Source organism: Natator depressus, chromosome 7 (genome assembly GCF_965152275.1).
Source record: "Natator depressus isolate rNatDep1 chromosome 7, rNatDep2.hap1, whole genome shotgun sequence".
NCBI classification, from domain to species: domain Eukaryota; kingdom Metazoa; phylum Chordata; order Testudines; family Cheloniidae; genus Natator; species Natator depressus.
The window spans coordinates 14,387,636-14,399,818 of record NC_134240.1 but is presented as its reverse complement, the minus strand read 5'-3'; the positions used below and the strand labels follow the sequence as shown (position 1 = coordinate 14,399,818).

At 35.0% G+C, this 12,183-nt stretch overlaps 1 protein-coding gene across 3 annotated transcripts in view; it reads left to right on the top strand.

Annotated features, from left to right (window-relative positions):
* CRBN (cereblon) overlaps window positions 1–9,448 on the top strand; it is a 45,285-nt gene extending 35,837 nt beyond the window's left edge. For all 3 annotated transcript variants that reach the window (XM_074957529.1, XM_074957528.1, XM_074957530.1), the window contains 3 exons: window positions 3,901–3,965; window positions 5,275–5,406; window positions 9,167–9,448. In XM_074957529.1, coding sequence (XP_074813630.1) covers window positions 3,901–3,965; window positions 5,275–5,406; window positions 9,167–9,344 — 375 coding nt within the window. In that variant the 3' untranslated portion in view covers window positions 9,345–9,448. The remainder of the gene's footprint in view (window positions 1–3,900; window positions 3,966–5,274; window positions 5,407–9,166) is intronic.
* The last annotated feature ends 2,735 nt before the right edge of the window (window positions 9,449–12,183 follow it).

Sequence of the window (12,183 nt, the reverse complement as noted above, 5' to 3'; positions counted from 1 at the left end):
TAAAATGATGTTCCAACACTTCATTGTACGTTGCCAGCCAAGAGATGGTGCTAGAAGCCTGATGCAGTTAGTACCATTCTTTCAAAAATCAGAAAGCATTTACAGTAAAACATACATTAATGAAATATTGCTGTGCCATGATAAGTGGAGTGGATTTTGGTGCTTTTTAAAGTGTGATATATCCCTACAATGATAAGACTATATAAATATTGGACTAAAAGGATTTTTACATTCAAACATCTACTACCCTGATAAGCAGCAGGATTCCAAGATGCTTTAAAACTTGTCTTTTGTTGCCCTTTTACATGGGTTTTCTGGAACTAAAAATTAACCAAGACTATCTAACGCAGGAATTACAATAGCTGTGTGTTCAGATGGGCTGTCAATCTAGTGTACATGTACTAACTTCACATGAAAGAGCTATGAGAAATGCACAGAGGAGCATTTGAGAGTTAATAACAGATGACAGAAAGCTGAGGTATTTAAGGCCTATTTTGTTTCAGTCTTCACTAAAGAGGTTAATGGTGATCAGATGCGTAACACAATCAATATTAACAAGGGGGAAGGAACACAAACCAGAATAGGGAAAGAATTAGTTAAAGAATGTTTAGATGTTAGAGAGATTCAGTGCAGCAGGCTAGGATACTTAATTCACGCTAGGGTACTTAAGGAACTAACTGAAGCAATATCGGAACCATTAGCAATTATCTTTGAGAACTCATGGAGGATGGGTGAGGTCCGAGAGGACTGCAGAAAGACACACGTAGTACCTATCTTTTAAAACGGGAACAAAAAGGACCTGGAAAATTAAACACCAACCAGCTTAACTTAGAAAGTGGAACAAATTACTAAACAATCAAATCGTAAGCAACTAGGGAAAATAGGGTAATAAGTAATTGCTAACATGGATTTGTCAAGAACAAATCATGCCAGACTAACCTAATTTTCTTCTTTGACAAGGGTTACTGGTGGGGAAGCAGTAGCTATAGTATATCTTGATTTTCAGTAAGGCTCCTGACATGGTTCAGCATGACATTCTCATAAGCAAACTAGGGAAATGTGATACAGATGAAATTACTATAAGGTGAGTGCACAACTGGTTGAAGGACCATACGCAAAGGGTAGTTATCAGTAGTTCTCTGTGAAACTGGGAGGCCGCACCTAGTGGAGTCCCACAGGGCTCTGTCCTGGGGCCAGTATTAGTCAATATTTTCATTAATGACTTGGATGATGGGGTGGAGAGTAGGCTTATAAACTTGTGGCTGACGCTAAATTCGGAGGTGGTTGAAAGCACTTTGGAGAAGACCATTAGAATTCGAAATGAGCTTGATAAATTGGTTTGAAATCAAGATGAATCAGTAAAGACAAGTGCAAAGTATTTCCCTTGTGAAGGAAAAATCACAACTATAATATGGGGAATAACTGGCTATGCAGTAATACTTCAGAAAAGGATCTGAGGGTTATAGTGGATCACAAACTGAATATGTGCCAATAATGTGCTGCAGTTGTGTAAACTGCCAATATCATTCTCGGGTACATTAAGAGTAGTATCATATGTAAGACAGGGGAGGTAATTTTTCTCTCTACCTGGCACTGGTGAGGCCTCAGGTGAAGTATAGGAAAGATGTGGACAAATTGGAGACAGCAACAAAAATGATAAAACCTTTTAAAAAACCTGACTTATGAGGACAGGTTAAAAAAAAAACTGGGTACGTTTAATCTTGAGAAAGAAGACTGAGAGGGACCTGATAACAGTTGTCAAATATGTTAAGTCAAAGTTCCCTTGAGCCCATGGCTCATCGGGGTGTCATAAAGAGGACGGTGATCAACTGTTCTCCATGTCCACTGAAGATAGGTCAAGAAGTAATGGGCTTAATCTGCAGTGAGGCAGATTTAGGTTAAATATTAGGAAAAACTTTTTAACTATAATAATAGTTAAATACTGGAATAGGTTACCAAGAAAGATTGTCTAACCTGTTCTTAAAAACCTCCAGTGATGGGGATTCCACAAACAGGGATGGTCTAAAGGAAAGGAGTATTTGTGGCACCTTAGAGACTAACCAATTTATTTGAGCATAAGCTTTCGTGAGCTACAGCTCACTTCATCGGATGCAGACTAACATGGCTGTTACTCTGAAACCTGTCATTATGCAAGGGATGGTCTAGGCATTCTTGGTCTGCCACAGCATGGGAGGATTGACTAGATCGTCTCCTGTGATACCTTCCAGCCCTTCATTTCTGTGATTTTTAGGGCTGCATTGGGAAAATTTTCAGATGGGATTTCTCTAATCATTTAGGAGATTAGCCACCCCTTTCCTGTTGCTGAAATTATAAAATGTTCTAATGTTAACACTCATGTAATTCCAAGAACTGCTCATCTACAGCATTAGGTACATCTTTTTATAAATCCTGAAAGAGACTAGGAGACCTGAACTGCCCTTATGAACTATAGAGCATTGACTTTAGTCTATAGTCTTTCCTTGCCCAACAATATAGGACACAAGTGTACATGTAAAGATCCAGCTGTAAAAATATATTATATAAATCTCTCTAACTGTTGGAGTAATATATAATATAAGGCCACTAAATTGATTACATATGGAATCAGCCAAATTCTGATTTATTTTTGATTTAGTGTTGTAACTGAGGTCAGAATCTGGCCTGTTGCCTTAATGCATGTGAAATATATTGCCTTAGTAATGCGTTTTGTGAATAAAACTTGCACTGCTCTTATGAGTGCAATAAACAGTTTATTTATAAAATAAACAGTTTATTTATATAGCGCTAAAAATGTGCATAGCACTATACAGAAATAATACATACATGATTCCTTCCCCAGAGAGTTTACATTATAAATCAGACAGTCCTAATGATTGAAACACCAGGTAAAGAGGGGAAGGATGGACAAAGAATAAAATAAAGTAGAATATGGGTGATGTCTGATGCTTAAATTCTGATAATTTTAAGATAAGTGCGGTAGAATGAAAGAACAATAGAAGATGGCACACAGGAATGGGTTAGTGGTGGGGAAGTCAGGCAAAAAGAAGTGGGTGTTGAGGGACAGGAAGGAAAGTAATGACAGTTGGCATATTATTAGAGGGAAGTCATTCAGGGTATAGTGCACATCACCAAAAAGCCCCCCAAAAGGCATAAGTAAGAGGAAACAAAAGGAGAACATGCTGAGGTGAGCAGGACATGAGGAATAGGGGTCAGAACTTAGTTGGAACCAAAAGTACGAACTGTGATTTACATAAATTGTTTTAAGTGAATATTGTTAGAACAACATTTTGTTTCATAAACTTATTAAATTGTTTCACTGACAATTTCAAAAGTATTATTCTTTTTTTAAAAAAGATAGGAAATATTTTACATCCCAAAAATTTATACTGGGAATAAAGTATTATTATGAACTGATTTTTGCAGGTTTAGTTTCTGGGAAAGGTCAATAATTTTGTTCTGTTCCAGCTTACTTTCTAGTAATTTTAAGTGGTAGATTAATCTGTTACAGTACTTCAGAGGGGGTAATAAGAAGAAGGATGGTGAGGGAATCAATCCATTTAATTTTAAAAATATTTTTTCTTGAAGAAGTTAAAAGCACTCTCTCCCAGTATTTCAGAACTTAATACATTTTGCCGAAATTAAAAGCTCATGTTTATACTTGTCCTCCTTTTCTGTGTTACATATTAAATAGCAACATCTTTTTATTTCTCTAGAAGTATTAGTTTTTCAAAAGCTCTTGAAAGAATAGACCTTTTCCTAATTTATTACAGTTACATAGTCAGAGACCTTTTCTTCTAAAAAACAAAAACAAAAAAGCTTGTGATTATGTTACTTTGATGACAAACATGCAGAAGTGAGTAAAGTTGTCCTAATGATAGTGTATTTGTTTTTCTTTTGAAGTGTACATCTCTTTGTTGTAAGCAATGTCAAGACACAGAAATAACAACTAAGAATGAAATATTCAGGTGAGTTTTTAATTAGTTTAGTCTCTTCTTTGGAAGACACGCAATTCCTGTACTTTGTCAACATTACAATAAATGAAAATTGGATATGTATTAATAGTTTTGCTCTTCCTACAACTCTCATTTTCTCTTTGCATTTTATTCTTCTGAGATTGTTCTGAGCTGATCAATAAATATTCACAGGAAATTCTCTGTGTAAAACAATATAGATAAAATAAACTCAGACATCATCCAGTCCACAGACATCTAACAAAAGGGTTATTTATGATGACTTTAGAATAATAGAAGTTGGAGTTTGAAAGTCCATGTTATATTATCTGGCCCAGCACCCAGCCACTGTAGGGTTGTACTCTTATGGTGAATTTTGGAGTCTAAATTCTTGTATATCACTGTAATATTTCAGATCTGATTAACCTAATTCAAAAGTAATAGGGAAAAAAATCTCAGTTGTGCATAATACTTCCACATTTTAACAAGCACTGATTTCAGATTACCGTATGTGATTTGAGTATCATAGATGTGCTATTAGTATGTTGTGAAGCAAGGAAGACATGTATCATTGGATATGACGTGATGTCAAACAGTCTAAAAATCATTCTAAGAGTTGTAGTAGGCAATTCATTCTTATATGCATGACCTATGCATTGTCCTTATTAATAGGTATGTCAATATAGTATTTCTTGAAAACAGTTACCACTGCTGGTGGCCTTGTCTCCAGCTTCACCCAGGATAACTAATATCTGTCTATCACCTATGATGATTTGAAGGTTAAAAGATTTCTTGGCTTAACAAAGGTTCTTCATAGTGGTTTTTTTGTTTTGTTTTTGTCCGTGTGATAAGCAGCTGTAATAATTATCTAAACGATAGATTTTGGAACGCTTAGCTGCTGCTGTGTTCATTTGTGGGGTGTCTTTTTTAACTACTTTTTTGAAATTGAGACATTAGTGTGGTAAATGCTTATTTTTGCTGACTGCTCAATTTTAAAGGCAGAATTAAGAGGATGAGTAGTGTTGCTATTTGTTGTAAGTTTTTACTCAGTGGAGGCAGGTAATGTTCTCTCATGTAATGAAGGTGCACATACCTATTTTTATTCCATCTTTTAATACTGTAACTCAATAAATTTTGTCTACAAGCATATTAGACTGCTTTTTATGCAAAATATTTTTAAGCATTTGGCAATTTCCTTCCTCTATTCATTTTCTAATTAGAGTTGTTTTAATTTTATGAACACTTTTCAGCCCTGTTTTCCTTTTTGATATATGTCTTGGGAAACTATCAAAGTACATAACTGGCTCTTATTTATCCATTGTAGTTTATCCCTGTGTGGACCCATGGCAGCATATGTAAATCCTCATGGATATGTCCATGAGACCCTTACAGTGTACAAAGCCTGCAACTTGAGTCTGAGTGGCCGACCTTCTACAGAGCACAGTTGGTTTCCTGGGTAAAACAGTATTTCTTTCTACTAATAATGTACTCCAGTATTACAAAATACAGTTCAGAAATCTTATTAGCAAATAATAGAAATTTATAATTCTGATTTAAATGCATTCTGGCCTTCAAACGCTGAGAAGCAGACATTACATTATTTTCTAAACTCTTTAAAAATGATGATTTAACTACTGTAAATGAAGAAAAAAGTAAATTTAGTATTCCTTCTTAATCTAAAATAAATTGGACAAGTTAGACAAAACGTATTGAAAATTCTCTTGTACCTTTAAAATTGTGCATACATTTTGCCACATTTTAAAAGTTGTTTTTGAATAATTCTCTTTTAATTACCCAACCCGCATCTTGATAAATAACTATATATAATAGGGAGTGTTATAATTTGTATTGTAGTAGTACCAAATGACCCCAGTCAGGTAGGTATCAGGGCCTCATTGTAAAATAGATACTCTGTCCCCAAAGGGCTTACAGTCTTTCACGCAGATGGCGAAAGAACCAGCAGCTAAAGTGTCAGGTGACATTAACTGTCATCTTAAAATCTGTTAGCTGTAGGATCATGTCTTTCATTCTTTTTAAAAACATTTCAGTCTCCAGAATGATACTACTGTTACTTCTTCCCTCCCTCCCTCCATCCCCAGTTTGAATTGTCTTCAGTATGTAATCTCCAACCCTAGAACTTTCCACATAGTAAACTGTGACAGTCTCTCATTATGACTAGAGATTATTTACAAATCTGAGGACCTTGTTTTAAACTATTTTGGTTGTTTATATTGCTTATGGTTGGGAATTCTGTCTTTCATGGACTAAAATGTATAGATTTGTATTTATTTTATTCATATTAGAAACTTTAAGTGGTGCACACTTTAATCCTGACTACTGATTCCTCACTATCAAATATCTGATAGATCACTGAAAAGGATTAAGTGTAATTTACTTCTGTTCTCCCTCAATCTCCTCCGTTTATCTTTGATGCTCCATCACCACCCTCCCTACAAGTGTAGTTGATGCAAAATGCCAAGCAGAATATTTAGCGTATTGGTCATTTCAGACCATGTCATGTTACTCATCTTGTCTAAAAAAATTACAAGGAAAATCTCATATATAAATCATATAACTGGACTAGTAGCTTCTTAAGTAGGTTGGAGATTTTGAATACCCAGCTTTTAAAATAAAATAGAAAACTTTAAATAATATATTTAAACACAATCCAGCTTCTGGAGCAGATAAGTGGGATATTTATTTCCTAAGAGTTTCTCTGTCTGTGACATAGACAAGTTTATGGAAAACATATTATAATTATTTCTGTAGGGACCAGTCTTGTCCCTACAAAAATTTTAAACAGGGAATTGTACAGCATAAACAGATGAATTCTGAAAAAAGCCATATTGTTTCTCTGCAGATATCTTTGGTGATAAAAAAATTTAGAGGCAAATACAGAAAACGTGATGCATAAGTGGAATTGTTCCTATATAGAATATTTAGAAAAATCCACAAACCGTCAGCTATGCTTTAATAATAATCGAAAAATAGAAATATTACCTTATCCAGAGACTGATTTAAATGTGTAGTGATATAATTCTGCTGTTTGAGGAAGGAAGGTACTTACTTTTCAAAATAACAAAGGTGTTTATTCCTGAATCATTTTTTAAATAAACTCTTTAGCACCTGTAGCACTGCTGGAATAATAACCTAATTTTGAAGCTATTTGAGTTCTGAACACTTAAAAAGTGTGTACGCTTCAGCAGGTGAAAGATGCGAATAAATCCTGTTTTTCTAACTTGAAGGAGATAGAGGGCAAGGAGGAAAACAAAATGTACAGGTGCAGGAACTGTCTCAGATCCTGCCAAGAATCAAAGGGGAAACTGAACAAATTTAGAGCAGTCAGAGTTGTTCATGGTTTATCCATGGACTTTTATTTTCAAAAGGTTATTCCACAGAACAAGTCTTGGTAAGGTAAAGTGATACAGATCAATTTCTCAAATAAAATTACAGTAATGAATTCTTTTAGATAGTGCACATTGTTTGAAAGGTTGATCTCAGCTTCTGCAACCAGTAAGAGTTGCATCTGAGTAATTGGATTCCTACATCAAAGGGTTCCCCCCATTACCCACAGCCTTGTCCTGAGCTCTCCCCTAAAAAACTTCGGGATATAACATTTTGGGTGTGGTGCGATTTTGGGGGTTTTTTTCTGTCCTTTATCTGTTATTTTCTTAAGCAACCACTATGATCCTTTCTTCCAACTGAAGTTTAGGTTCCCTTAAAGTTGCCGCCCATCCCTCCCAGAACCATTTAAGTTTTTGGTTTGAATAGACAAGCGTATTTTAGAATAATTAAAAAAAAAAAAAAAAAAAAAAAAAAAAACAACTTGCACTTGTAAGCTTGTCATAATTCACATACAATTTGAAATGTAGGTTGTGTTCTACAACTCTGTCCTTAACTTTAAACCATAAATTGTTTTCTGCCTCTTTCTGTACAATACTATCAGAAATAATTTGCTCATAAAAATTTAAATCACCTTAAACCAGTCTGTCTCTCCATGGTAATCTGTTGTCTCCTAAAGGAATTGGACCCTGTTTTTGCATTCACTTGCTGACTTAAACAAATGGATAGCTACCACAATAGCCATTCCAGGGTACTTGACTAATTTGCACACATTTAAATTTGCCATTTCTCACCTTGCTGCCTGCTTCTCCTTTGAACACAAGTCCACCTGTCAGTGGTGAGTGATGTAGATGGGCGGTCATCAGGATATATGGAAAAACCAGTTCACTGACTGATCTTTCAGAGCAGTGGTTCTCAACCAGGGGTCCAGGTCTCCCTGAGGGGCCGTAAGCAGGTTTCAGGGGTCCTCCAAGCATGGTCAGCATTAGACTCGCTGGGGCCCAGGGCAGAAAGCCAAAGCCTACGGCATGGGGCTGAAGCCCAGGGACCTGAGCCCCATCACCCAGGGCTGAAGCCTGAGCAATGTAGCTTTGCGGGGGGCCCTGTGGCATGGAGCCCTAGGCAGTTGTCCTGTTTGCTACCCCCTAACGCTGGCCCTGGCTTTTATACGCAGAAAACCAGTTATTGCGGCACAGGTGGGCCGTGGAGTTTTTATAGCATGTTGGGGAGGCCTCAGAAAGAAAGAGGTTGAGAACCTCTGTCTCAGAGGACCTTTTTTCTTTCATGCATTCATCACAGAAGGCATCTAGTGACTCATATTATCTGTTCTGAAGTTAGTCCTTACTTCTCACTCTCAGATTTTCTCCTCTGGAGGCAGCAGAATTTTGGTTTTCTTCCTTTTGAAGCTATTAAAAAGAAAGATTCCATTGCTCTATCAACTAGATGCCTCATTCTTTATTAAATCCATCAGCAACTCAAAAAAATCATTCTCCTTTAAATATATCCTTAAAACCATCCCTTATGTCTTAAGTTTATTATGATAAGCATTTTTGACACTCCTGTATTGGCACACAATAATTAATCATATTACTGAAATATATAGTGAAATAAAATGCTTTTATTATTGTACTTTTGTGGACAATATAATAATCTTAAAGGCTGAGATTTTCAAAGAGACCTAGGGAGTTTGGTGCCCAAGTCCTATTGAAAAATCAATGAGAATTGGGTCCCTGAATCCCATAAACCCATTTGAAAATCCCAAACTAAAACTGATATTTTTTTCTTACTGAGTTATTTAACTGTTCCAGTTCCATTAAAATGTTCTCATGAATGATGTGACTCCTGCCAAAACACTTCCTTTTTTTTTTTTTTAGGTATGCATGGACTATAGCCCAGTGCAGAATTTGTGGGAATCACATGGGGTGGAAGTTCACAGCTGCTAAAAAAGATCTGTCTCCTCAAAGATTCTGGGGATTGACCCGATCTGCTCTCCTGCCTAGAATTCCAGAAGATGGATCAGGCCACGATAGAACACCATTACTTTGCCTGTAATCTAGTAAACCTGTTTTTGGAGTGAATAAGCAGCCGCCAGTATCTCTCAATTGAACATGGTCAATGCGGCTTCTGATGCTTGCTTAAATACGTTTTTTTTTTTTTAAATGAAAGCAAAGAAAAAGACAAGCATCATTACATTTTGGGTTTGGTGCACAGACAAGGTACTGTTGTTTCCAGATATACTGGGAATTGAAGGTTGTGTCTTAAATTTGACACTGGGAAGAGAAGTACAGTGAGAGACCAGAAAATGCATCTGATTCTAGGAATGTCAGATAGATGCTGAAACAGATTACTCAAACTTGCCACTGTATAATTTAAGAAGATGATTACTGCAATTGAAGTAAGGTTAAAAGATATGCAAAAAAAAGCACGATTAAACAGTATTTGATTCATACAATTTATGTATGATGGTAAATATCAAATTTTGTTTGTGGGATATTGGCTACTAGTATACTTCAAGTATATTTTGCTGAGAAATCCTTGTTTCCAATTATATGAAATACTCCACGTTCACACAGTCTTTTTTTCAAATGTTTGCCTAAACAAGTATCAAAGAGTGTGTCAGGTCCAAACCTCTGTACTGGTTGATGTTGCATTGGTTAATGTCATCCTTGTAGTGATGCTGTAAATGGTAGAAGCCAAGCACTTACTGATATCTGCTGCTAAAGCAACTACTGTATAAAATTCCTTTTTAAAGGAATCCTGTATTACTTGTTTTGTCCTTATCAGTTATTTCATATACTTAGCATGTTTGACATGTTGATTAGCAATCGTATAAAAACTAAATTATGAATATAAAATGTACAGGTTGATTCCAGTGCATAAAATACATTGTCATTTGTTTGCATAATACATTAGTAAATTTCAGTCAATAAAATTAAATAGTTTTACATTTTTTTAAACAATATCCCTCTGAAATTAATTTACCTTGTATACATGCCTAAAGTTTGGTGATGTAATCTGTGAAATACTTCACACTGGAAATTGCTCACATCTGTATTTTGACTAGGGAGAGGCAGCATACCTTTACTGCTTTTTATGTTTGCATATCATAAGTGAAAGGCTGTGCATTTATCATCATTCTTTCCTGATAAAGGAGTAATGTTTCTAAATAAAGCAGAAATCAAAGGCAGGTTTGTTTTTATGAGACACTGTGCTACAGAAAAGGGTGCCAAAAAGGGTGCAGCTTTTGCTGTTTTTTCAGAATGCACTTTGATGGTAGAATCTGAAGATGACAGATTTCTTCTATAAATATATATATATATTCCCCTCTTCTGTTCACTCTTTATTTGTTCAAAGTAAATCTTAGAGATCCTGTATGTGCGGTTACTTGTATTGTTAAAGAAAAATTATACTAAAATGTTTAAGATTATATTTATGAAATGCTTCATCCATCCCCACATACCATGTTTGTTTATTGTATGTAGCATTAATATGTTACTCCAGTAAAGGAATAAGGACAAATATCTTTAAGAGATAAGCAACTGACTTTACTGATGTTGACATGGTGTGTTGTACTGAAGCCAAAAAAAGATTTTCAAGTGATACAAGATGTTATATGCTGAAAGGGTATTAGAAAACTTTATTATGTTAGATATCTAGAGAGTAATGATGGTGTAACTCAGGTTTAATTCCTTGAAGCCTTCTACCTCTGTGCTTCTGTGATGTTTTTAGTTATCACATATACATCTGTAAAATCAAATTTTACTTTATTCTGCAACATTCTTAACTTATCAGTGAGCGGTGAAAAGCAATATTAGTTTAAACAAAATTCTGAACAAATAGAGGGTGAAAGATGATTCATTTTCTTAAAGCATTCTAGATTTTATTTGTATTTTTAGAATCAGCTTTCAAAAAGATTAAATGTTAAGCACTCGTGTGAAAGGAGCAAGAGTCTGTGAATTATCTGTACTATAGTCATTCAAATTATATTGAGGGTGTTTTTTCTAACTTAGTTTGATTATTTTTTTTTTCCTAAGGTACTAAGCACCTGAAGTTCCTATTGACATTACTGAGCTTTGTGGATGCCTAGCACTTTTGAAAATCATGTCATTCACTGTTAATATTCACTGAATTGTGGTGAGTGATTTTTTTCAAAAAGGATGTTGTCTTCGGCTATCATCAAACCTAATAGTGTGCTTTTATTTTTGGCTAGGTCTGTATCAGTTTGCCTCAAGTAAAAGGATCAGAATAACATTGTGAGACAATATTTTAGCATGAAATAGGCATATTTTTGGTATTGTGCATATATAAAAATGTAAAACTAATATAATCGAGTGAGATCACTAAGAAGTTAATTTAGCAGTAACTTAATGTTGTTGTTTTTCACTCTGCCTAAAATTCTGTGTAATGTTTGCCATTACAAAGTTCATGACATTTTCTAAGTTGAAAACATGTGATTCAGGTTAATTGCAAAGAAGGTAAACTCTGTTGTGGGACACCTCGCCATTAAAAAACTACAACTGTAGGGATCCTTAATATGTACAGTAGGTCTTTTATAGTATGGATGTAGAATTGTAAAAGGTTCTGTACATTAGTTAGAATTTTCTATGCTTAGAAAAATGGGTTTTCTTTTCTGAGGAAAAATTACTGCAATGTTAGGATTGTCAGCTGTTATCAGTAAGTTATTCAAATACAGAGATTACATACTTCTGAGAACCAAGTACTAAACAAATCAGTAAACATCATGAAAACAGTTGTTCCAGCTTCATTCAGTTGCTTCTTTTAAAGTCATTATTGCGGTAGCACTAAGACACCACATTGATCTGAAAGTCCATTTCACTAACAAATATCAAAATTTCAAAATAATTTCTGTTAAATTTAGATGCATAAACAG